Source organism: Esox lucius, chromosome 12 (genome assembly GCF_011004845.1).
Source record: "Esox lucius isolate fEsoLuc1 chromosome 12, fEsoLuc1.pri, whole genome shotgun sequence".
In the NCBI taxonomy this organism is placed as follows: domain Eukaryota; kingdom Metazoa; phylum Chordata; class Actinopteri; order Esociformes; family Esocidae; genus Esox; species Esox lucius.
In genome coordinates, this window is record NC_047580.1 from 16537460 (window position 1) to 16564861 (window position 27402).

The 27402-nt window shown below is 46.0% G+C and overlaps 2 protein-coding genes across 7 annotated transcripts in view; one reads left to right on the plus strand and one right to left on the minus strand.

Annotated features, from left to right (window-relative positions):
• The window catches only part of samd11 (sterile alpha motif domain containing 11), a 70738-nt gene extending 61121 nt beyond the window's left edge, over window positions 1-9617 (plus strand). For 3 of the 6 annotated variants that reach the window (XM_010875565.3, XM_010875563.4, XM_010875564.3), the window contains exons 8-13: window positions 3875-3990; window positions 4240-4318; window positions 4436-5196; window positions 6561-6691; window positions 7281-7391; window positions 7870-9555. In XM_010875565.3, the coding sequence (XP_010873867.1) occupies window positions 3875-3990; window positions 4240-4318; window positions 4436-5196; window positions 6561-6691; window positions 7281-7391; window positions 7870-8202 (1531 nt within the window). In that variant the 3' untranslated portion in view covers window positions 8203-9555. Of the gene's footprint in view, window positions 1-3874; window positions 3991-4239; window positions 4319-4435; window positions 5197-6560; window positions 6692-7280; window positions 7392-7869 lie in introns of all 6 variants that reach the window. The other 3 variants (XM_010875560.3, XM_010875561.3, XM_010875562.4) reach the window with 2 other exon arrangements.
• A 3125-nt stretch (window positions 9618-12742) lies between these two features.
• Window positions 12743-27402, minus strand: part of noc2l (NOC2-like nucleolar associated transcriptional repressor) — a 28088-nt gene continuing 13428 nt past the window's right edge. The window contains exons 13-19 of the mRNA XM_010875559.2: window positions 26334-26447; window positions 23741-23842; window positions 21688-21831; window positions 19219-19332; window positions 17899-18031; window positions 13192-13293; window positions 12743-13019 (exon numbers count right to left, since the gene is read on the minus strand). Coding sequence (XP_010873861.1) covers window positions 12868-13019; window positions 13192-13293; window positions 17899-18031; window positions 19219-19332; window positions 21688-21831; window positions 23741-23842; window positions 26334-26447 — 861 coding nt within the window. The 3' untranslated portion in view covers window positions 12743-12867. The remainder of the gene's footprint in view (window positions 13020-13191; window positions 13294-17898; window positions 18032-19218; window positions 19333-21687; window positions 21832-23740; window positions 23843-26333; window positions 26448-27402) is intronic.

Consider the following 27402-nt stretch of genomic DNA (forward strand, 5'->3'; position numbering starts at 1 on the left):
GGAGGGAGAAGGGGTGAGAGCGAGCCTCATCCATTTTAATGAGCTTCCTGTGTAAATGTGTTCCCGTGGAGCGAAAGCCCAAGGCGGCCGCGCGGCTCTCCTAATCTCCCCACGCTCCCGTCATTAGGGCGGCCCTGTCACACACACACACAAATAACACGCACACACACCGACCGAGACGCACACACAGACACACACAAACTGTCCCGCTGTGGGAAGGGGCCGCTGTCGCCACTCTGACAGGTCGTCACACACGAGTGAATTCCCCAGGAGCCCCTGGCCTCTCTGCAGGCGGGAAGCGAGAAAGAGAGCGAGAGAGAAAGGAGAGATGGGGGTTTGGGATGTTACTAGAGCTAGCTAGAGAGAGACACACATTGAAAGAGAAACATTTCTTAATATTCTGTTCTGTGAAAGTGTTGTTTTTGAAGGTACAAACAAATTCATGTTCATGGTTATATGGGTGTTTGTAACGCTCAGAATGAAACAGTAACCCATACAGACATGCAGACACACGCACGCACACACACACACACACACACACAGCCCATGCCAGGCCCAAACCGGTTAATAGCTGCCTCCTTCCCCCCAAATTGCTTCCTATAAAAGGAAAGAGAGCACGTCTGGCTCATTCTCTCTCTCCCTCCCGCCATTCTCCCGATGCCTCGCTCCCACCCTCCTTCTCGCTCTCGCCCCTTCCCTCCCCGTGATTAGGCCTAATTATGGTGTAGCGGACGCCTGGCGGCCTCAGTCATGCAGCTTTAATTGACCGTTATTCATCCGCTGGCTACCGCGAGCGCTAGGCTAGGTTAGGCGGCGCAGGGGAGGGACGAGAGGAGAAATGAATGGGGGTTTGGCATGCGGGGTCCCTTGCCTGCCGTAGTGCAGCGGCGCAGGCTAATTGCTATACCCGAGGGATTAGGCCAGGTGATTACACACTGGGCGGTGTAATTACATAAGCAGCGGCGGGGCCCCGGTTAGCGGGCCCCGGGGTCACGCTGCCCCGGCCCTTCCCCAAGATTAATTGGAGCTGCCACCAGAGTGCGAAGCACCGCCGGAGAGAGTGGTTATACGATTAGCATTAACATTTCAGCGGCGGGCTGCCGATCGATGAATGGTTTTCTCCCCCTACCTCCCTGTTGGCTCCCTGTGTGTACCCCTTGCTGTTTCTCTCTCCATCTCTTTCTTACTGCTTCTCTCTGCACCCCCCCTGCTTTTCTCTTTCTCTCTGTTTCTCCAAGTTTAAGAACAGAGAGATGCAAAGGAACTAAGTGATTAAATTCAACCGGGACAACAGCTGTGGATCCATTTCAGTTTGTTCATATGCAAGTTTCAGATTGTTTATTAGTTAGGATTTTTTTCTTAAATCTTATTTGCCGGTTCCCGCTCAACAATGAATGGAAATAGGGATAATAATAAGAAGGTCTGAATGCAGTATCTGTGCTAATAACATGCATTATTCACATGAATATTGATTATTTACGTGAATATTGATTACATGAATATTGAACTCAAAGTGCATGCGTGCCCAGTTGAGTCTATGTGGTGGTCAGACAGGTCAAGTGCTCAGCAGTCTCATGGCTTGAGGATAGAAACTGTCCCCTCACCTTTTAGTATGAAACCAAGCTCTTCATTATAGTCTGACCGACCGTAGGTGAATGTAAAGCGCGTGGACGTGATGTGTAGAGTACTGGATAATGCTGCAGGCCTTCATGAGGCCGCGTTTTTGATTGATGTCCTGGGCGGGAACCCGGCCTCGTTGAAGCTGCCGTGTCCACTCCCCCGACCCCAGAGAGCCGGTTACGCTGCCGGGCCAGATGCTCTGGGTGTTGCAGCAATTGAATTTGGACCCGTGGTGCCAAATGTCCTCAGGGAATAGACCCTCGCCCACGCCCCCTTCCTGACCACACCCGTGGCGTCGATGGTCCGTGACGAGTCGTCAGATACGTGAACGCTGCCCGACGTTCTGTCTCTCGAGCGCAGGCCTGTTGATGCGGATTGGTGGTCTCTCCTCAGCTTCCTAAAGCCAACGGGGTTCTCCTTTGTGGAGAACCGATGTGGAGGGATCATTTGTTGCCGGTTGGTGTACCTCCTCCCTGTAGGATGACTCATCGCTGGTGGTTATCCGGCCCACAACCGTGGTGTCGTCGGCAAACCTGATGACGGAGTTGGTGCCGGTGAACAGGGAGTAGAACAGAGGGCTAAGGACACACCCACAGTCAGTGAGGACTCAGTGAAGAGGAAGAGGTGTTGCCAATCCTTACAGCCTGAGCTCTGTCAGTCAGAAAGTCCAGTATTCAGTTCCACAGGGTGGACAGGTTTGGAGGGAGCAATAGCCAACAGTCGATGAAACCTCTCAAGCCTCTCAAAGTACCTCTTTGATGACAGTGGTGAGTGTGATGGTGTGTTAGTTATCAGAACGGGCTGTCTTGGTGTTTTTGGGCGCTGGGGTTATGGTGATCTCCTGGAAGTAGGAACTACAACCTGTGACAGTGATGGGTGTTAGATCCCAGGTGGGATGCCAAGTGGACCGGGGACTTTGTGAGGGTCCTCTCTTTTAAGAGTGTTCCTGACATCACGAGACACCTGGTCATCCGACGTGTTGCGCTAGTCTGGAAGGGAAGCATATGTCCATTCAGCTGGTTTTACCTTTATAAAGCATAATGGTGTGTAGATCCTGATACAAATTCAAGTTAATTTGGTCGGTATAGAGAGAGAAAGTATGTGTGTCTTGGTGTCTGTGTGGGAAAGGGGCTTGGTTTTGATAGCAAACACTTAGACAGTCAAAATATCACTACGGACTTCTAATACCCTGTTTTGTCCCTGAAGCGTACCTAGAAAGATTTAAATGATACTTCTGTCGTCTACCTTTCACTCCATCTTTTTTCCGATCACCTCACATTCCCCTGTAGCTCCTGCCTCTTTGGGATGAGGGACAGAGCAGGAACATAAAGACAGAGAGGGGAGAGAGCAGCCGTTCTTTGCACTGAGACAACAAAAGGAGAAGCACATAATAGAGGCTTTTTCATAAATAGGGTTTGCAGAAAATGGCTACCTATTCACTTTCTCAATACAGCCTGGAATGGGGGAAAGAGGGAGGAAACTGGGGAGAGAGGGAGAAGAAAATGAGGGGAGTGAGCGGGAGAAGGGGCTGAAAAAAATGAGAGAAGAGAGGAGGATGAGTGTTAATTAGAAGGTCCTTCAGTCCGTGGCCCAGCTGTCAGAGCATGACACACTCCTATTGTGTATTCAGCCCTCATTATGTGTGTGGTTGGGGAGGAGGGAAGGAAGGCGGCTAAAGCCCAGGGTACAAACATGGCCAGCGGCGGTCTTAGCAGCGTGACAAGACTGACGAGAGGGCTATGGCGACACGGGAGCCCCTAGAGCCTCTAGTTAAAAATAAACTAGGAGTAGAGCGTGCATCGAGCCATAGCCCAGTCACCGAATCACCCCAAACCTGGCCCTAAAGACCCACTGTAGGTACAGACTTTCACCTCAAGAAATTGCACAGACCGAGTCTAGAAATCTGTTGCTAACCTCTCAAAGCTAAAGACCCGATTCACGTTTTCCATGTGTTATTTTACTCAGACATACAGTCAGAGCAGCAGCTATGTAAATGAATCTGCAGAGAATACAGAACTAGATGCCTTAGTTAAATAGAACCAGAAAAGTCAAATCCACAGCCAGTTCATTTTCTATATAGTACAGTAATGAAATCGACTTACACAGCCAACGTATAAATCCACTCTTCTAGAACCTATATTAATTTGAGTATTCTAATAAAAACAACCCCATTCTCAGCTCAGTTGATCAAGAATTCATGTCAATGTTAAAGTACATTTTCTCTAAATCTTTTTTTATTTGTCCGTGTCCACAGGGAGATGTCCCATCCTCCACCTCTTCTGTCCCCCCAGAATGCCCCTCACATAGCGTTGGGGCCACACCTACGGCCACCTTTCTTGGGCCTGCCCTCGGCCCTGTGCCAGACCCCTGGTAAGTTAGATACTAACGCTAGCAGGCTAACCACATACATGTCTGTAAGGCCTACACTACTAGTTAGATGCTAATGTCAACTAGAATCAGGAAGGACAGGCCTACTCTACACAGCAGTATTTGCTCCAAATGTTGAACAGAATTAAAATGTTGTTCTTTTTAACCGGCATTACTGGAAATCTTAAATCGATTTTCAATCTTATGAAGAATATATACTGGTAACGTGTGTTTTCTGTGTGTTTCTCTCAGGCTATGGCTTCCTCCAGCCTGCTCAAGCTGAGATGTTTGCCCGGCAACAGGAGATGCTACGGAAGCAGAACCTAGCCAGGTTTGTCATTTTCCTCTAGAATGTAGTGCTTTCCCTGCTGTCCCATTCACTAGGGAGATGACGGCAGCGCTGAATGTGTGGTGAGGTGTAACCTCTGTCCTACGTGCTCCGCTCCAGGTTGGAGATGTCAGCAGAACTGCTCAGACACAAGGAGCTGGAGAGCCTCCAACGGCAGCAGCAGCGTGTGTTAGGGGCCTCGGACCCCCTCAGTCTTCCCCTCGGCCTTCCCCCCGACCACCCCGCCCTGCGCAGTCTCCACCATCTGCCCGAGGGACACCCACTCCACGAGGAGTTCAGCCGACGCCAAAACGCCATGCTGGTGCTCCGACACACCAACACCCCCCTACTCTCCCTCAACCTCCAGGGGCCCTCAGGGGCCACACTCCCAAAAGACACCCAGGCACAAGGCTCCGGGAATGGGTCTGGATCCAGAAAGGGCTCCCGGAAAGGCCCTCAGCAGCCCAGAGGGGGAGAGCATCCGGAGAAGGAGGGCCGAGGGAGGGACGGCGACGCGGCCGGACACGACAACGACATGAAAGACTCAGACAGCGAGACGGAGATGGGGGAGGACAGGGCCGAGGGTTCAGGGGGCAAGGCCTACGACAGGTACAGGCATCACAGGGACAGGGGGGCAGAGAGCGCTGAGAAGGGGGGAGGGGAGCCTGCCAAGGAAGCGGCCGAGATCTCAGGTAGGCTCAGTGCCCCCTGTAGTTCTGCGGGCACAGATTCCCCACCCTGCCACTACCTCTTTGGCCCAGGGCTGGGCAAGAGCGATGTCAAGTATCACTTTTCCCCCAGTGCCATGCCTCCACTGCCAGGACTCCACGGACCATCGCTGCCATTTGGATTCCCCTATACAAGTCCCTACTTCCACACCGGTGAGTAACACGCTGCCGCATGGTTCCATATGCACCCCCTGATCACCCCTGGTTTCATAATCCAATTGTGGCTCAAACCTATTCTCAACCCGCAACGGGTCAGAGAGAGTCAAAGATCGGGATATGTCCTCCAAAACACGGCCGACAAGACTGTTTTTTGTTTGCCAAGCTTAACCCGGGCATTCTCAACACCTGGGGTTGTGGTGTCGGACAAGGTTGTCTTGCCTCGTCGCACTAAAAAGACTCCCTGTGGTATGTCAAGCTCCTGCAAGCTCAATCATGTTGGTTGGCTGGTGAATGCATTTTCTTCCAAGTGCATAGGTGCTGGCTAGTACATTAGTTGAAAAAGGGACTTTGGTTATTTACTTATTTGAATTATTTGTGTGTTGTTCCAAGTGCAGTAAACAGTTACTTTGCTGCTTATGAAATCAGAAGAAATACCAGTAGAAATACAAAGGATATTTGCACATCCACCATTATTTCTCCACCCTTACAGCCTAGCTTAGACTTACAAATACACACAGAATGGAATCCTCACAGTAGAGCAACTTTGTTTGGGTTAATTAGAAACCTGGTTTTAGTTGCCAGTCTCTAATGACTGTCATTAAATAAAGACACACATCCCTGGGCCGGCATATGAAAGACATTAGCAGCACTCTCCCTCTGTCTCCAGCGTGGAGACCTCCCGCAGGATGGGGCCCTGCCACTGACCCCACCTGACCCCGACACACTGGGTTATCACCACAACCATGTGAAAGGGGAGAGGGGGGAGAGCGTTAGAAACAATACGAATAGGGTGGGGTACACTTTTAAATGTGAAATATAGAATCTCTATTTTAAAAACCTATGCACTCACATTTTCAGAGAGAAACAGAACCTTTCGGCTGCTGTGTCTCCAATATAACAGACCAATGACTGTTCACTTGGGTAAAGGTCTAAACCAACCATCCTATCAGAGCTGTATATATAAATATCTTAAGACATTTTTCCTAGAGCCCACACAGTATTTCAAGGGCCTAGAGAAGTTCAAGGATATAAATAATTATAAAAATATGTCAGTTATTTTCATTCTGTAAACAAAGAGTGATTCATTAGACACAGTGATGATCAAAATCTGTTTCAGTATTTGTAGTCTGCACGAAGCATCTCAACCTACACACCGTCAAAATGGCCCAAATTTGATTAACTTACAAGCATTGGTACTGCAATCTTATGAGTTGGCAAGATCTGAATCAAGGAGAGACCGTCCAGAACTTGGCCAACATGAAACGGTCATTTCTCAGTTTTGTTTGCTATTGCAAGACGTTCCGCTACGGCCAGGCTATGACTGGGTGATGTACAACACTGTCCTCTACCTCACCCAGGTGGTGTGGGAGGTCTGTTCATGGACGACGATGACTCAGCGGCACCCCCGGTGGAGGACATCAGCAAGTGGAGCGTGGAGGACGTGTGCGGCTTCGTGGGCGGCCTGGCCGGCTGCGCCGAGTACACCCAGGTAAGGACCAGAAAAGGAGGGTGGGGGTCTGGTTTACACCCCTTTAAACCAGAGAGAGGGGGAGAGGGGACGGGGCGGCTGGTGAAACAGTAAGGGTAGGTGAGTTTAGGGCCTGGTGACCAGATTGTCAGCTCAAACAGAAGTTCTATTTGTGAAGTTTGTATGGAGTCCATTCCATAGCCATGGCGCCTAAGTTATCTACACACACACACACACTGTTGGATTGAGAGTGTGTGTCGGATGGTGTATGAGTGTGAGTGCATGTGTGTGTGTGGGAGGGCGCATGGGTGCCTGTGGGAGAAAGTGTGAACGTTTGTGGAAGCCCTGTGGACATGGGTGCCTGTGGGAGAAAGTTGTGAGCGTTTGTGGAAGCCCTGTGGACATGGGTGCCTGTGGGAGAAAGTTGTGAGCGTTTGTGGAAGCCCTGTGGACATGGGTGTCTGTGGGAGGAAGTGGGGGCGTTTGTGGAAGCCCTGTGGACATGGGTGTCTGTGGGAGGAAGTGGGAGCGTTTGTGGAAGCCCTGTGGACATGGGTGTCTGTGCGTGTCTGTCTCAGCTCTGGCTGAAGTGGCTGTGTCTCTCCTGAAGGTGTTTCGGGAGCAGGCCATCGACGGCGACACCCTCCCGCTGCTCACAGAGGAGCACCTGCTCAACACCATGGGACTGAAGCTGGGCCCGGCCCTGAAGATACGCTCCCAGGTACACCCCACTGATTGGCCCCACACTCAGGACCGCCGCTGAAGCCTCTGTGGTTGCGTGTGTGTGTGGTTGCGTGTGGCTGTGTGTGTGTAGACCCAAAGTCCATACGTGTTTGTATGAGTAGACAGTTCATGTGTGTGTCAACTGTGTGTGTGTGTGTGTGTGTTTGTGAGAGTGGTGGAAGCTAGTTATGTATGGTGGCCTAAGACAAAGCAGGTACAGTTAGTGTAGCGAATAAAAGTCAGGCCTGTTGGTGCCGATTGTCAGGCTTACCGTACCCTGGCCCTTAACCCTCTCCTCTCTCTCAGCCTGGTGGCACAGTAGGACACTTGTGCATCCCAAATTACACTCTATTTCCTACATAGCGCACTACTTTTGAGCAGCACCACCTGTGCCCTGTTAAGAAGTAATGTGCCAAGCAGGGAATAGGGTGCCATTTGCCTCTAATGCCGGCATGTGGTGTACTCTCTCCCCTCAGGTGGCCCGACGTGTTGGCAGACTCTTCTACATGACCAGCTTCCCGCTGGCGCTCCCTCTGCCGCCATCTGGCCTGCGCCCCACGGACAGGGACCCCGTGCTGCCCGACGCCTCCTCGGGGGTCCCAGTGCGACCGCCTTCAGCCGCCAGCAGTAGCTCATCTCCCTACAGAGCCCCTCAGGCCCCCTGTCGCACCTCCCCGAAGCAGGAGAACAGCAACAACTCTGCGTCGGGGTCACAAAACTCCCTCCTAGAATCCAAGCAGCTGAACAAGGACCCAGGGTTGAATAGGAGGAGGAGGGAGGGAGAGGAGGCGCTGAGAAACCCCGTCTGACGGACACTGAATCCACGCCCTTTGGGTTTGGGGAGTAAACTGTACAAAAATGAAAACATTTAAAAAAGGGAAAGAAAAACTAACAAAAGACAATGAACTAAACTGACTAATCAAAACAGTCCAATCAGTCCCAGTGGGGCTGTTGCAAAGCAGAATCCAAAGAGGGGAAAAAGGGCTGGAGGGATGGATCTGATGAAGCAACAGAGAGACAACACGAAACAGATAGACCGAGGGAGGGAGCAGAATGCTGGTCTCAGACAGCTTGCCAAAAAATGCGAAACCCCACAACGACGTCATTCTTTTGAGTCAGACAGACAGACGCTACAGGAAACTCTTCCTTCCTGGGCTGAAGAAGGGAGCCCCTCTCTCTCTCTCTCTCTCTGTCTTCTCCCACAGTCAACAGCGCCCAGCACTTTTCTCTCGCTCTCCTTTCTCCCCCTCATTTTTTCACACTCTCAGGAGTCTATAAAGCTCAGAGGATTCTGGAAGCTGGAGCGAAAGCGTACGCTAAAAAAGAACTCCAAACTCCCTTCATTGTCGCAACTATGCATTCCACAGTCCAAAACCAAAGATGACCGGATTTGTGGAATCGGAAATATGTTTATTTTTTATTTTATTTTGCTTGACTAGTCTTAGGGAGGTGTGATACAGAAAGAAGAACAGTGGTCCCAGTACCTCATGATTATCTTTAAGAGACATGGGGGGTGACACAAGGGGGACTTCTTTATACACCAACAAAGGTACACACCACAGTTATGCCCATTAGCCGACTAGCCAGAGTTTATTCTCAGATACGCCCTGATTAATGGGGCCAGAGGTTACTGATATGGGGCAGTGATGAAACATTGGCTTTGGCTCATAGGGCTAATGTCATTGTATAATTGTGTTAACTACTGTGGGAGATGCAAACAAGTCGAATTGTACAGAATCATGCTTAAGATGAAAATATCCTGAAGGTTACATACTTGGTACTTTTTGTTGTTAAATGTCATTGCACGAATAACATTTTCTTTATGACTGAACAAATTGTAACTTGCTATCTTTTGGTGGTACTTTTGTTCCAAACTTTTTAGTTTTTTATTTCAAATTGTATATTGAAAGAAGCCCCAATCTTGAATGCTACTTCAGCATATAAATGAGGAAATAATATTTATAGGACTTTTCATGTAGTTAAACTGATGAACAATATGTATAATACTTAGTCCTCGCAATGGATCCCAAAGAACATTCATGTTTTCTCTTGGTTGCAGGGAAATGGAAGGCACAAAGCTCTTAATAATACAAATCTTTGAATTTGTTATGGATTTTTTTATGTGTAAACAATTAATTAAAATGGTCTAGATTTCCCATCAATGTTTGGTTTTGATCCTATTTTTCTATTCGCCACCTGGTGAAATAAATCCTACTGAAACTCATGTAGCTGCTTACTTGTCGGTAAATAGGTTTTCTGGTGTGTCTTTGGCTGGTATGTGCTTTGTATCACATGGGCTGTCCGTGTTTTTAGGGGAGTGGACCCCTGAGACCATGGTCCAGGTCAACACCAGCTGTCAGTGTGTGAGGTTCAGCCGCAGGCCAAGTCCTCCCTGCCTGTGGGGATAAACCTGACCCTCCCGCCTACACGCTACACCCGCACACACGCCCGCACACACGCCCACACACACACACTAGAAAAACGCTCACCAGAGTGGTCACGCCCACCTTTATTCTTCAAAGAAAACTGTTTCCAATGAAACTGTCAGATTGACATCTATCCCCTTTGGGCCACTGCTGAGATTTCATTGGCTTGGTCTTCGGTTCAACTCAACTGGTTGCTACAATGTGGAATTCAAGTGGAGTATTACAAAGGAAACTTGTGCTGAGGATGTTATTTGCAATGTCTGAAAACAATATTCTACTACTTACTAAAACTACACTATACTAATCGTACCACGTCCTGGCAACAAGCATACATTCAAGCCTCACCCATACCCATATCATCTAATGTGCAATTGCAAGGTTTTTGCAGTAGACAAAAAAGACAATTTTCCTCCTCAATAACATGCAATGAGTTCATACCAGCTACAAGCCAAAAAGAAGTATGACATCCTGCCATTTAATTGTCTGCTTTTTCTTTCAATTAGAGTTTTGCATACCCAATCAGCTTATTAGTTAAATTCAAGTATGAATGTTGAAACAACCACAAGGCAGAGGCGCCAATTGTAGCCAGTCCCCAGGCAGAAAGCATAGTCTTCCTCAGGCCCTTCTGCTGCCGATGGAGTCAGCCCCTGAATGTTCAGAAACCAATTCAAACAACATAATGGCTAGGAGAATCAAGACAAGTAATGAATGATAGGGGTGATGTGCACAAGTTAAGGTGGAAGCGGGGAGGAAAAGGTTGTGATTGCAGGAACTGAGGAGGTGATTGTAGGTGAGGATTAAACGAGTGAGGAATGGGGAGGCATTCTGAAGAGTGAGTGGATGAGAAATGGAGAAAGGTAGCAACGTGTGCCTGTGTGTGGGGGTGTTAATTGGCAGGGGGACCGGACAGTCTGTGTTCCTATTTCACCACCTGGGCAGAAAAGGCTGGCGCAGCATCAGACGTGGCCATGCCCGGCTGGCACACTGCTGCCCTGAGGCTGCCCACCCCCACGGTATCCAACACAGCCTAGCCGTTTTAGAGCCCACCCCAGAATAACATGGCTCAGTGTAGTCAAGCGACTTTCTTCTAACAAACGGCTTTCGCTAAAACCTATTTTGGTAAGTCTTCTGGAAACCCAGATTCAAACAAGGAAACATTGGGGCTCTTGGACACATGAAGCCTCGTTGCAACTCCAGACCTGTGCATTTGGTTTCCAAACACTGCAGGTAACTTCCAGTAGTCTGTGTAGAACATGTCACTTGCAATGCCAGCATTGTGAATTTGATTAACAGTCAATAAGAAGACATGATGTTAGACATCAGCCAAATTACAGTACAAGGAAATGTTACCTTGACAACATTTACCAGCCCACTGGTTTACCTATTCAGTTAGTATGGGCTACATAATGTATGGATAGTGTTTTGTTTATATCCAACTTTTTATCCAACTGAATTCATGCCTTATCTCCTCAAAAGTGCACTGCCATCACAGATTGCACAGTATAAGGACAAGGGAGTGAGCCTCAGAAAATAACAATGAAAAACATCAAAATGATACATCTATGTAGTCCGTAAGTATTTGGTTACGTATTCAAAGCACATTGAGTTTGAAATGGAACAATGAACAAAGAGGTTGAAGTGCAGAGGGTCAGCTTTAACTTAAGGGTATTTACATCCATAAACCATGTAGAAATTACACACTCCCAAGCATTCTAAGGGACCGAAAATAATTGGAAAATTGGCAGTCAGATGTTTCTTGGCCAAGTGTGTGTCATTGCATCACAGGTTCTTGCAAAAGAGAGCTAACAAAAGGTCTAGAGGAGATTCTAGATGTGGCATTTGTCTCGCAACATGAGGAGCAAGCGTCAATGCCAATGAAACAGGCCATCATGAGGCTGAATAATCTAAATAAATCAGTCATAGCCAAAAAAAATCAGTGTGTGAAAATGTTCGTTACATTGTTAAGAAGCAAGAATGAACTGATGAGTTAGTGGATGACTGAAGAACATGGCAACTGTGACAAAAAACATAAAACTCATCAAGAACACTCACCAGGATGTAGGCATAGGCATAAAAAAATAATAATACTGGAACTAAGTCTTACTTACAGATGAGGCGAATATTAACCTGCACCAACGTGATGGAAAGAGTGGAGAAAGAAGGAATTGTTTACAATCTAAAGTATACCAGTTTATCTGTGAAACATGCTGGTGTTAGTGTTATGACATGGGCATAAATGTCTGCCACCAGATCTGGCTCTCTTCATTGATGCAACTGCTAGCGGCAGCACCAGGATGAACTGAGAAGTGTACAGAAACATCTGCACCAAATGCCTCAAAACTAATTTGATTGCACTTCATCATGCAGCAGGACAATGACTCCAATCATACAGCCACAGCCACCAAGTTATTCAGTGCCAGAAAATGCTGTTTTTGACTGGCCAACTCAATCACCAGACCTTAATCCAGTTGAGAAAACATTTCAACAGTGATGGATAAAATGCCCCAGAAACAAACAGGAAGTGATTGTGGCTACAGTATAGGCCTGGCAGAGCATCACCAGGGAAGACACCAAGTGTCTGGTGAAGTTGTTGGGTTGCTGAGTTCAGGCTGTCATCAACAGCAAATAATTTGCAGACAAGCACTAAATATGATAACTTAGGATTGTTAACTTTTCCAATTAGTTTTGGTCCCCTGAAATGGAGGCTAAGTACAGTATAAATGAGCTGCAATTAATGTATATACCCTCAAATTAAAGCTGCACCAAGCCACAGTTCAACATCAAATCCAAAGTAGAGAGTCCAAATACTTATGGACCACACAATGCATTGGTTACAAGGCAGAACACATTCCTTTACCATCCTGTACACTTAAATATGCAAATAATGCATTAGGGGGTTATGACATTAAGAAACAGTTAAATGTAATAGGTCCAGTATTATTTATTTTTTGTAAATACAGGGCCAGTTTGTAATGTAGAACAAGATATTTGAACTGGACACAGAGGGAGAAAACCAGAGTCCAATGGAAATGTCAGTGTGTGTCCGTCTCAGTCCTCATCAGACATCTCAAGGTCTTCCACCAAGTCCTCATCTCCTTCGGCCAAGTCTTTTAGAGTCATGCTGGACACCTGCTTTGGTGACTTAGAGGTTTTAGGCCCTTCTTTATCACCTTCATCATCGTCTTCCCCATCACCATCATCTTAATGTGTAGAAAGGAACAGCACTGATCAGTAAGCCATTCTGGATAATATGTAAATGTAAACAATATCAAGAAAACCATCCTAAAGGCTTCTACATATTTGTTATATAAACTGAAGTGGTGTTTATCTGAAATGTCTGGTCCTGTAACTAAGAGAAGCCACTCCACAGACCAGAGTCGTCATCGTCCTCCATGCCCTCGTCACTGCTCAGGTCAGACAGCTCCTGAAGATCTTCATCATCATCTGAGTCCTCCTTTTTGTCCTCCTTTTTGTCTGGCAAGGAAAGAAATTACGACAACATTAGCTCCTGATAGAAGTCAGATACATCATATTGTATTGATCGGTTTTGTAATATACTTTGAACACTTCAGGGCTTTTATTCAAAGCGTTTGAGATTAGTGGGAGTTTTAGGATCATAATGACGATGTTGACATGAACTGAAAAGACCTGTACCCAGAGCTGCTCTGCTACTCTAATGATTTATGAACATCGGTCCACCTGAGGTGTGTACATTGGTGGTACGCAACTCCCTCTTCCTAATCTGTAAGAAAACAGTCTTTGGACACCAAGTGAAAGCCATTAACTAGCAGGGAGAAACCAAAATAATCCAGAAGACACTACCTTTTACCACAGGCAAAGACTCACGCCCCTTAACCACAGCCAAATACTCACATCCCTTAACCACAGCCAAATACTCACATCCCTTAACCACAGCCAAATACTCACATCCCTTAACCACAGCCAAATACTCACTCCCCTTAACCACAGCCAAATACTCACATCCCTTAACCACAGCCAAATACTCACATCCCTTAACCACAGCCAAATACTCACTCCCCTTAACCACAGCCAAAGACTCACGCCCCTTAACCACAGCCAAATACTCACGCCCCTTAACCACAGCCAAATACTCACATCCCTTAACCACAGCCAAATACTCACATCCCTTAACCACAGCCAAATACTCACGTCCCTTAACCACAGGCAAATACTCACGCCCCTTAACCACAGCCAAATACTCACGTCCCTTAACCACAGCCAAATACTCACGCCCCTTAACCACAGCCAAATACTCACATCCCTTAACCACAGCCAAATACTCATGTCCCTTAACCACAGCCAAATACTCATGTCCCTTAACCACAGCCAAATACTCACATCCCTTAACCACAGCCAAATACTCACATCCCTTAACCACAGCCAAATACTCACGCCCCTTAACCACAGCCAAATACTCACGCCCCTTAACCACAGCCAAATACTCACGCCCCCTTACCAAAGCCAAATACTCACGCCCCCTTACCAAAGCCAAATACTCACGCCCCCTTACCAAAGCCAAATACTCATGCCCCCTAACCAAAGTCAAATACTCACGCCCCTTAACCAAAGCCAGTTTCACACATAGTAAACTCATATTGCAGAGATCACCGGCAGACACTTTAGACAGCTACAAATTCCCTCCGTAAGTCTTTCACTGTGTGGATTTTGCCTGCAGGTCACTGTGCTTTATGTGTTGTTGTGCAAAATTATACATGGATTCTAAGTTGAAATGTGTGTGTACATTTCTGACTGAAGCCACGGTCGAGCGGTACCTGGGCTTTGAAGTGGAGTTTGATAACATGCTGGTGGCAAGAAGAGGCGTGAACATCTATTTGAGAACAATTTTCTCTCAAACAATTCTTCCCATGCTTCACTTCTCCACTCACCCAGACACCCAGCATTACAAAACAGCCTAAACATGCATAAGCGGTAATCCCAATTGGTTGGTAACACATGGTGGTGGAGAATGGACTTTGGAAGTTGTTTAATGAAATAATCCGTTGATAGCCAAGTCAAGTGCAAGCCAAAACAATGAATTTTATCAAAATTGCTTTACACAGAGATTTGCTTCAGTAAATAATAGACTAACCTTTTCTATAGAGCAGGTCTCTGATAGGCCAAGATTTGTTGGGTTTGTTGGTCGTGAAGCGAGAACATAATTGTAATACAAAGATTATTGGTCAACCAATTATCAGCCTGGCTGATAATTGGATTTGATATTCATACTTTTTATAACAATCTGAATTGTTAATTTGTCTGATATGATTATCAATAAAATACTTAAATGTTAATGCACTTTCATGGCAGCCGCATCTCTCTGACAGGTTTCTGTTGTATTGGAACCAACTTACACACAAAGACTTCCAATGCTTTGTGCTGTAATAAGTGAAGCATTATTGCACCCTAATAATTTAAGCATACATTTGTTTTTTGACCCTCTTAACTTCCTTTATTTGCTGATGGCAACACCACAGAAAGGTTAGTTACAGTAAAGTTTTACTTTATTCCTTTTTACAGGAAAGAAACCTGACAGATTGTAAACAGTAAAATGTACCTGATTTGGGGAGCTATTTAGTATTATGTTTATCTAAATAAAATCTCATTGAGAAAGAAATGCTGCTAGGAGGTCCCTGCACCTGCTTCTTCTAAATATAATGTTAACATTTTCTGTTTTCTAGTATTTAATTACAATCTTTTAAATGCATATAAAGAAACTTCAGATTTTGACAGTAAAATATTAGATTTTTACCGGAAATGTATATCAACCCCAAATATCGTCATTGGTCTCCTTGATCACTAATAATTGGTATGGCATTGGCCCTGAAAAAAAGATATGGTGGTCTACCCCTAATGACAGAGGACATTTGTGGCCATATGACTATAGTTTGTTAACACCATGTGCTCTAAAACTAGCCATTTGAGAGAACCTTTGATCTAGATGGCAGTTACTGCCGCCCAGCTTGCTGGAATACCTTTCCATGAGAACTTTTATTTTGCCCAAAGTTCTGTTTATAGATGTTGTATGTTGTCAGTTTAATATAGTTTGATTTTGTATCAACAAAGAACCATCAATATTACCAAGTCATATGATAGAAACTGCTGCCTAAAGCTTATAAAGCATAGGTAAACAAAAGTCTGAGGTGAGTGATGGCAGGTACAGGTACAACATTATATTTTCTCTATGAATAAACAAAACGAAGGCATTTGTCCACAGAATAAATCAATTGTTCGATGCATCAAAAAAAGTAATCAACAAATGTTTTGACCAAATGTGCACTTTCTGCTTGGTATTGCTAAGAGCTCTCCAAACCAGGAGGACACCCAACAACTACTAGACAAATTCGTAGAAAACGATTCTCCTTTCTTCCTCCTTTGCCACTGGGGGAGAATCAGCTGGCTCCAACCACATTTTAAGCCACAGGTTGGAATGTCGTCAAGAGGGGTGGGGGGTGGGGGGGCATGCGGAGGCAGCCATTTAAGCCTTGGGAGCTGGAGGGGAAAGTACTGGGAAGCAGCCACCTCTGGCTATTCCAGTGGGCTGTTTTAAATTAGGAACCCCCAGCGGGATCCAAGCCTGGGCTTCCTGTGACTGTGAGACGAACGTTAGGGAAAACAGGGGGAGGGACCAGCCAACGGCTCGCCGGCATCTGCCTGCCCGTTCACAGGGACTCTCCTCCCTCCAATGAGGACCATATGGAACATAATAAGTCCTGTAGTACCCCCTCACTGGCTTCCTCCACTTCCTCCCCACCCTCTCTCTTCTGACCTCTAATGTCCTCCCCCCCCCACCACCCCCGAAGCGTGTCCAACTGTAAAGCTGCAAAAGAGGACTCCTGCCCTGTGGATGACCCAAAGCCAAGCACACGGATGAGAAGAAAACTGCACTTGGCTCCCAAAGAAATATATAAATGAATATATAATGACAGAAAGCCAGAGAGGATGGGAGAAAGAGAGGACAGAGAGGATGGGAGAAAGAGAGGACAGAGAGGATGGGAGAAAGAGAGGACAGAGAGGAGAAATGTGAGATGGAACGAGGGTAGTAGTAGTAGAGGGAGACAGGAAGAAACGATAAGGAAATAAAAATTGCAAGATAATTGAAAGATTAGTAAAGGAACTTAGCAGCAGAGAAAATATTGAAGGCAAAAAGGGAGGAGGAAAACAGACCAGCTAAATGAACAGAGGGTTTAAGATCTGGCAGGAGGGGCAGAATGGCTACACTAAGTAGGCTAGTTGTCACTGTCTCATAATGAGCAAGTGATGGAAGCAGTGTTCATTAAGAAGGACTACAAACCTTACATTCAGTCAGAAAAGGAAGTGACGTCAAGTCAAAAAGATGAAGAGTAAATATTCACCTGGGAAAGGGAAGATCCTTGCCATTAAGGCGTTGAATAGTCTAAAACTCAGCGCGTATAAGTTAGACCATCTAAACTGTCAGCAGAAAACGGAAGCAGCCTGACTCAATACCGCCTCCTGGTGGCCATGACAAAACAGCTACAATGAAACCTCTAGCGTGAACATCAGATGAGACAAGCGAGGACTTCAGGAGCCCTTACTAGTGAGCTCAAACATGAAATGCAGTGAGAGGGTGCCTCAGGCAATTTAACAGGAATTGCAAATAGAATGACAGGTATGCAGAAACTTCAGTGGAATTAATTATAAAGCTAATTCTGACAGTTGGAAATGACTGTGCAAGTCATTAAGGAACAATTCCCCAACGGTGTTAGGCAGAAGACAGTCCAGTTCAGGGTCGAGTTCATAAAGCTACACACTGAGAAACACATTTCAAGGATTTGTTTTTTTCTGGGGCAGTTCCACTCAACTATTTATTATAGAGCTAGAAAAGGGTTTGAAACAAGGGTTCAAAAGAAAATTGACAGATTGTAACCCATACTGACTGAAACGTGCTGGGTGCTGGGTTAGTAGCTTAAGACCACCCTGGGCCACAAAAGGAAAAAATCTTAAACGTTTTGAAACCAGTTGTCACTGGCCGTTGCAGAATGTTTTGGACTGTTTAGTGTTAAATGAACTGGGCCCAGCAGTGAATGTAAATGTAGTTACCTTTGAATTGAAGTCCCCCGTCGTCATCTGAGTCACTGTCAGACTCAAACAGATCTGTGAACTTCTTCTTGTCCTCCGCCTTCTTTTCCTGAATCTTTCTACGTTTGATCTCAGGGAAGTTCAAGTCTTCCATCTTATTTGGGAGAGAGAAATTGTCAATTTGCTGTTCAATTTCATTAGACATTGATTTGATTTTCATTGGGACCATGTCAGAAGAATCCTGTACACATTAAAGGACCAGGGCTAAAACCCTCTAGAAGCAAAGCTGGGAACATACATGCATCCCAATTAATACACACCAATGTCTTTAATCTCGTCTGATATTTACAATATACATCTCGGTCATATTGAACATAATTGGCCACAAAATTTGTGAAATGAAAAAACATCAGTACTTCGTCTGTGTTAGTGCAGCCATTGACCACAGACGTTAGAGTTATCCAGTCAATCAATGAAATAACTTTGTCCTAAAACATCATGAACCAGTAAAGATCTGACCCATTATGAAATCATCAAAAACAAATGAACTGTCAAATACAGTTGTAACATTACATGAAGTTGTTGGGTTATTTTACAGTAGTGGAAGAGATCTGAATAGTGGAAATGTAGAGAATGATCTTAAATCGTTAACTGAACCAACCACACGTCCACAAGTTTACGTTGCCTGTCCCCATCAATATCATGGTACGGGGGCCCAGGTGAATTTGGTTCCACTAACTGGATGAATGAATAAGGGGCATCATGGGGTTTACTTGCTACAGAGTTTGAGTCAAAGAAATTTGGATATGTTATGTGCCCCACTGCACTGCTGTCTCTGTTCTCCTCTATGGTGGTTCCAGAGCAAGCAAATAGCATAGAGGGTCTCCACACAGGGAGCCACAGTGCACTGTTTTACATCAGGCACGCTAAATGGTGAGGGAAGACTAGGTGAAACCTGTGTCAAGTGCCTGGAAAAGGATTATATCTTCACGTTACCTGCATGAGACACCACACAGGGAAACATCATTTAAATGGTTGATTGTGTGTTACATGACAGAAATGTGTGGTATTTGTTTAATTTTTTTTTACACAAATGTTCCTCTTTATAGCAGATAGTAATTCCAAATGTAATCAGCGTTTTAAGTTATCAATTGATTACACGTAGTTGACATTCCTAATCTTCTACAGGAGTCCTTGTTACAAGTAATCAAATACTACCCAACCCTGGTGACCAGTGAAGACCATATGCTCCAACTTTGTCAAACTTGCTGGAAAAGTGGTCAATCTAACAACAGGGAACACAGGCTGTGACTTCAACTCTGTGCAGACATCTTGACTTACCCGGTCCTTTCCAGAGATCTCCAGCTGGATCTCCTTCTCTCTTAACTTCTTCCACTGGCTGTAGTACCTGGTGAGAGGTGTTCCATCCTCCCGAGTCTGCTTCTCCCACTTTGCCTGCGCATGCACGCACACACACACACATGCGCACACACTCTCTTTTACTATCATTTGTATCACCACTGAAGCACACAGACAGACAGAGTTGCAGGATGATAGACAAACAGACGCGCAGAGCGACAGAGACAGACGCGCAGAGCGACAGAGACAGACGGGAAGTGCGACAGAGACAGACGGGGAGAGCGACAGAGACAGACAGACGGGGAGAGCGACAGAGACAGACAGACAGGGAGAGCGACAGAGACAGACAGACGGGGAGAGCGACAGAGACAGACAGACGGGCAGAGCGACAGAGACAGACAGACAGACGGGCAGAGCGACAGAGACAGACAGACAGACGGGCAGAGCGACAGAGACAGACAGACGGGCAGAGCGACAGACAGACAGCAGAGCGACAGAGACAGACAGAGCGACAGACAGACGGGCAGAGCGACAGACAGAAAGACACACAGCGACAGACAGAAAGACACACAGAGCGACAGACAGAAAGACACAGACCGACAGACAGGCACACAGACAGACATGCAGGGAGCCACAGACAGACTGACGGCAACAAGAGGAGACTGGAGGATCTACACCAGCCCTTCCCCTAAAGGTCTTTGCGGATGGTATTGATCAGGTCCAATAGGATTATCTGACCTCCAAATCCAATAGACCGTATAGACCGCAGCTTCCTTTGTCGGTTAGCTAAACCCATTTACGACAATTTGCAGTGGCGGTTATTAGGCTAGGCTCCGACGCAATGAGAGGACATGAAAAGAGAGCCAAATCTTTTTTTAAAACACTTTAAACCCAGACAAAACAATGCTATCTGATTATGGGCAAGATTTCTGCTAGAATGTTCTCTAGGAGATGGGCATTTGGCAGTAGCTCTTCTCCTCAAAATGGTGTATAGGAAAAAAAGTAGTATAGCAATAAACAGGCTAGTTGTAGCCATGTGCAACTGATGCTAACAGCAGTACACTAACAGACAACAGTTATAGAATGCACACCTCATACCATTTTTTCTTTTTTTTAAGAATCTGTCAAATCTAAAGATGGTGGGGCAGTGCTGTCGTATTCCCTTTTCACAGTTGAGCACATAAGTAACCATCAGACTAACTCTCAGGTTGGGATGTGTGTGTATGATATATATATACACACACACACACACACATATATGTGTGGGTGTACTCATTGCAACGGGCTGGTTTGCAGTGCCGCACAGTACAGGGACGGATGCCATGGCGACAGGCTCCTCTGGGCTGGGAGTCATGGAGACAGGCGCTGCCCCCGGTGCCACACTGTCTGTCACTTCACACACACCACACATACACAGCACACACACATACACACAAACATAGCGCACACACAAACACAGCACACACACCTACTCCAACACTAAATTACAAATGGAGACATCCCCCCCCCTCCACATTTAATTTCACTGTTACATGCCTTAAAATATTTATCATGGGCACAGGGTGAGGTATTTGCTAGAATTAGAGGAGCAATGCAGCCTGGGAAGAGTGTGGGTGGTATGGTAGGTAAAGAGTGCAAGCGGAATTAGCATATCTGAACACACTAGAGTGGTGGTGGTTGGGGCAGAGGCCTGATTCAGACTTATTACGAGGGTCGACAGAGCAGCCCTTTAACTAGCTTCACTGTGTTTCCATTGGAATGTATCCTCCAGAACCTCCCTCCCCTTCCTACTCACGTTTCACTGCTGGAGGTGTAGGTGTGTGACAAAGCTAGAGGCATCAGGGGGTTAAGGGTCAAGGGCAGGTAGAGCCTGATGGTGGTGGGGGCTGGGGAAGACTGGGATGGGTTTTTATTGCTGAATAGGTTAAATGAGGTTGGTAGAGAAGCCCAGACAGAAAAAGAGAGAGACAGACTCACAGACAGAGAGAGACAGACTCACAGACACAGAGACAGATTCACAGACACAGATTCTCAGACACATAGAGACAGACACACAGGCAAACAGAGAGACACAGACAGACTGGCACACAGAGAGACACACAGAGAGACACAGAGAGAGACACAGAGAGAGACACACAGAGAGACACACAGAGAGACACACAGAGAGACACACAGAGAGACACACAGAGACACACAGACAGGCACACAGAGACACACAGACAGGCACACAGAGACACACAGACAGGCACACAGAGACACACAGACAGGCACACAGAGACACACAGACTGGCACACAGAGACACACAGACTGGCACACAGAGACACACAGACTGGCACACAGAGAGACAGACAGGCACACAGAGAGACAGACAGGCACACAGAGAGACAGACAGGCACACAGAGAGACAGACAGGCACACAGAGAGACAGACAGGCACACAGAGAGACACACCACCGCGGTCACGTCAGCCACTCCAAAGGCGGCCCTCTGTCTCCGGGCTGTGATGTGGCCGCTGTTCTCCTGTATCTTCTCCAGCAGCTGGCGGATCTGCTTGCAGTAATTGGCCACTTTGCATTCCTTCAGGAACGCTTTCAGCTGTGGAGCGGCAGAGAGGAGGGCAAAGGAGGTAGCAATGGAGGAGGAAAGAGAGGGGGGAGAAAAGGAGAGACTGTAAATAATTATCTAGTCTACTGCTTGTCTTGTCTCACTGGACTGTGTCAGGGGTGTGTGTATGTAAACAGTCAAAACTGGAGTAGAAAAAGTTATGCGTTCTGGAATAGTGGAGGTAGAGGAGAGGACATTAGTGACAGTTTGCTTTGGTGAAGGCAGATTCTGACTTCATTGGCCAGGCCAGCACCAAGAGGACTCATCTTCCTCCATGCCTCCTGCCTTCCCATACACCGCTGGCCATCCTTGACAGGAAATGAGCTCTGCGGTCTGTCACAAGTGCCGTAAAAACAAGGGCACGTTAGCGGGACCATTAACTCTTTACCCTCGTACTTGTAATGATGGACACTGACAGGAGGCAACATTGGAAGGCAGTGGCTTTAAAGTATTATACTATACATGACCTTACAGCTCAGGGGAACACAGTACTGTAAGGCTGACAGATTGTCCACACTGCACACAAGCTAACACAATCCCTCCCTCCAATTAGCCAGCATTTGTCCCTGAGTGAGGGAAATGCATTAAATGAAGAGGATATTTAAAACGGGAGATTTTAAGGTAGGGCACTATATAATAATTCCCTCAGGTGGCACTTGGTTAAACTAACTTCTGATTTGGTCAAACCAATTCTTTACGGAAGCATCACGCAGAATCGTGTTTTGTAATCATCTTATTAGCAGGGCTGTTTTAACTTAGTCGGGGCCCCTGGACTAAAAGCCGCCAGTATGATGTATGCATGTTCACAGTGCAATCTTAAGTTCAGGACCAATGTGTGTACCTTCACAACCCTCCATCTTATCACTGTTCTTTCCATTAACCTTGAGGTGGGCCAAACAGGGTACATAAAAAATAAAATACATAATGGAGGTGAACCCGCCTAAGACATATAAGAATCTACTTCTAGAGAAACAAATACATTGCAGTTGAAAAAGTACATTGATTTAGGCTTATTGGAACATAATCAGTCAAGGCTACCTTGTCTGAACTACACATTAGCGGAGTTATGAGTTGAAAGGGTCTTAGCAGTTCTACTGTCAATACTGCGATGACTTGCTGAGTACGCTATAGCTACAGCCGGTCCTTGCCAGGCGAAAGGTTACATTTTGAAGACCAAACTGCAAGCCCGGTTACACGTTTCCAGACCTGGATATACCGTATGGATAGGCTACTCCACTAGGTAGGCATTGACATATAAGCCTGTTGTTTTTAATCCTTGATCAATCCATGTCTGATTATGCATTATGTCATATTTTACACTTAAAAATGACTTTATTATGACTATTATTATGATATAAACGGGCGGTGTACATGTCGCGGCGGGCGGTGAACATGTCGTGGCGGGCGGTGTACATGTCGCGGCGGGCGGTGGTACATGTCGCGGCGGGCGGTGTACATGTCGCGGCGGGTGGTGTACATGTAGCGGCGGGCGGTGTACATGTCGCGGCGGGCGGTGTACATGTCGCGGCGGGCGGTGTACATGTCGCGGCGGGCGGTGTACATGTCGCGGCGGGCGGTGTACATGTCGCGGCGGGCGGTGTACATGTCGTGGCGGGCGGTGAACATGTCGTGGCGGGCGGTGTACATGTCGTGGTGGGCGGTGTACATGTCGTGGTGGGCGGTGAACATGTCGTGGCGGGCGGTGAACATGTCGCGGCGGGCGGTGAACATGTCGTGGCGGGCGGTGTACATGTCGTGGCGGGCGGTGTACATGTCGTGGTGGGCGGTGAACATGTCGTGGCGGGCGGTGTACATGTCGCGGCGGGCGGTGTACATGTCGCGGCGGGCGGTGTACATGTCGCGGTGGGCGGTGTACATGTAGCGGGTTTGGTGGCATTACCTGGATGATGGTGGGGAGGGCTAGCTCAGGGAAGCTGATGGAACAGGCCTGAGTGTGGAAATACTCCAGGATCAGGTCATATATCTGCTCTATCAGCCCATCCTGAAACAGAAATACAACAACACTCAGTCCCCACCTGTGCACAGACATGAAAATCTGGGATTTTACATCGTTCAATAGACATTTTTATTTCCAATCAATGAGAAAACTTGCAAACCTTGAAGACAGTAATGCCTGTAGACTGTGACTAAATTCCACTATTTTACTGAGAGAAACTTTTCCATAAGATAACTACTGACTGGCAGCATGCACACAGTAATGCATACAGTATAACCACTCCAAATGATATCAGTACCAATATATCATCCAGCAATTGTTATTGGCTGATAATAAGCTTTACTGCTGACAGTCCTTTCGTCTTTCTTTCTTGTGTCATGTGTCCCATGGTTTTATTATTTAATATCTCTTATAGTATTAGAGAAGTCTAATACCCCATTAACTGAATGTCTAAATAAACATTGTATAATGCGTATAATATACAATTACAGGAAGAGAATGAGTATTTATCATAGAATGTATCATTTTTCTAATTATTGTACTTTGACATTATTGTGGGGGGGAAATGTTAGGCTGACTACAACCCCAGTTCCTCAAAGGATGAAATAAAGTGCAAGACATTCTGAGGGTAGACGCTATCACCACGCAAACACCTGAAGGCTAGTGAGGGCTGGAGCACATCGAAGCCCAAACACACACTTCCAAACTGATGCCAGTTCAAGGCCCTAGAACAGACCTGAGTGGGCAGGAAGCGGTTACCAGTTGATTGAGCACGAGAAAAGAGGAACATGGTGTGCCTTGCCACCTGTTCACAGGACCCCAACTCCACCCCCCCCCACATCGTCCTGATAGGCAAACACCCAGAGCCCTTTGCGTCTTTGAAATGTGCACAATTTGAACGGCCTGATTCTGAAGAGGGACTCCCCACACTGTGGACAGGTGCTGAGCCTGATGAGACAGATGACATTTAAGGACAGGTAAAAAATTTAATCAAAAATGATTTAAACATTTACGTCCTGCCAAAAGAGGCTCACAGAAATAGATGAAATATATGTCAATGTGATTTATTTGAACAGTGTATTGGTGCATGGGTGCATTCATTCAACATCTCTCTAGCTGCTAGCGTTTCAAGAGAAATGATGGCACACATTCCAGTAGACAGTGAAGCTGTCTGGGGGCTTTCCTATCACAGTTGCTATCATATGGCATATAAAGGTTTGCCCAACATTATTTTTTATTTACAGCTGTCATAACAATTCTCTGAACAGCTTCCTCTGCTGACTAAAAAACAAAACAAGGATAAAGATCAGGTAACGGAAACACTATGGCGGAAAGGGAAATGTATTCTTAAAGTAACAAAGCTAATACACAATACTCGAAAAAGTGACTGCAAAAACATTACCATGAAAAATACATTTCAAAGTACTTGATACCACATTAAGACATTTTACTGCGTTAATGTTTCCTTTTACTCTAACCTAACATGTTACCCTGAACACTTCCTGACCTACGACCAACTTAACATCAGCCAATCATCGCACAGAGGCATCACTGCAGGCACTCAAACGTGACAACCGTTACAAAGCCTTAAACCCGAAGGTTCCATTAGTAAATTTAGCCCTCTGTCGGCTAGAATTGGAATTGCAGTAACAAATGAAGACAGAAATAACTTGGAACACCTATCCCTCTCCTTTTCTGATGGATTAAAAGCTAAACCATTTGTTATGATGTTCATATCGCCAGATTGATTTTAGGTGGAGTAACATGAGGCTAGTTTACCACACATTTCAGTAAGCTAATGTTACTAGTTAGCTAATGTCATTGTTAGTAATTTTTTACTAGTTATTCTTTTTGATGATCAGGGTGTTTTGCAATAATGTAGGATGTGGGAAGAGTAGGCGAAGAGGTCGGGGAAAAAGGAAGCGCTGCACTACAACTGGGACCCAAACATGCAACACAATGATCAGGGTGACAGAACCTCCTGAAAGAAATATGCTTCAATCACTAATCATTTATGAAGTGCACTATTTTAAATAACATCTTTCCACAATACCTTTTGAAATATAATTAGAACTTGTCTACTGTTATATGGTGGAAATCTTACATATGGCACCTCTAACTGTCCTAGAGAAGGTCTTAGAAATAACTCTGTTAAAGAGAGGTATTCAGACAATCTGAATGTTTAATGTCTGATTAGTGGTTGTCTAATTGGATCATTAATTGAGATTGTAAAAGTATCAACAGGTCAAGTGTCAGGAAAATATACAATTCTGACCACTCTACTTCAGGACCAAACTAGGCCTACTAGTTCAGAAATGCTTTCTCCTAATCCTAACAATAACACAATGAATCTATAAACCCCTCCTGTGGTGGATATTTCTAACTAGCTATGCTAGCAGAACTTGCCTGGGTTTCCTCTGTGTACACAAGCATACTCAGCACGTGAACTGCAAAGATAAACATATTAACCAAGTCTTAGGTCTCCTCCTCTAAAGAACAATGCTAGTTAGTTAGCCTGCATGCTAGTAGTACTCACCCTGTACGCCTTCTCCTGCAAGTTGGTGTGGCTGAGCTTCAGAATAACATCAAATTTGATGGGCTTCAAACTCATTCGACCAGGCTTCTTGTTGAAGTCCACTTGATGGATGATCTAAAAGATTAACAATGAACAAAATAAGTGCAGTTTGTTCAGAAATAACAAAAACACATGGAAGTATAATTATGGTGAAACATTTTGGCAATAGACACTAATAAATGTTAAATGTAAAGACAGCCAAATGATACAGAGCCTAAAAAAAGACCCAGTAATACATCCAGTAATACATGTGTGCGCATGCGTGCGTGCATGAGCGAGCAATCGAGAAACAGGAGCAAGTGGGGAACTCCTGGTCTGGTTTGTCTGTAAAAACAACGGATGTGGTGGCGGTCTGAAGGGGGAGAGGGAAGGCATGGACCTGATATACCCTGATATACAGACAGAGCTGTTGGAGCACAAAGCTCCAAAAATCATACACCACTCTTGGAGAAGCACGCGCAAAAACACACACGGCGTGTAGAGGCACACGTTTATGATGTGTGGTTCGGGTAAGTTTGCGAGAAGGTCAGAATGGAGGCAACAGCTTGGCCTTGTGGGGGTGGTCACGATGATGGCCTGGCTCACATGTGTCTGGGGACGGTCTGACCAGACGAGGCGGTGGTTTACACTCAGCTCCGAGTGCACTCGGCAGACCACATCCTGCCTGCCACCGCAACACACACACCTACAAACGTAGGGGGGGCGGAGGGGGCTTCTGCTGCTCCAATTAAAACAGTAGCAGCACCTCTTTTCTCTTTAACGAGGGTAAAAGAAAGAAAAAAACAGAGGAAATGGGCTGCGTCACAAATAAACACGGCGCTGCTAGGGGGTCTTGGAGTGTGTTGGTGAGGATGGCTGTGCCTTAGGCAGAGAGGATGTGGTCTGCAAAGCACGCTAGGAGCAGAGCATAAACCCCAGTCTGGTCTTTATCGCTCTGGTTAGACCATCCACACACAGAACAAGTCTCAATAAAAAAAAAATAGACACACACACACACGCACTTTTTGCCTCCTAGTTCAGACCCCATTTT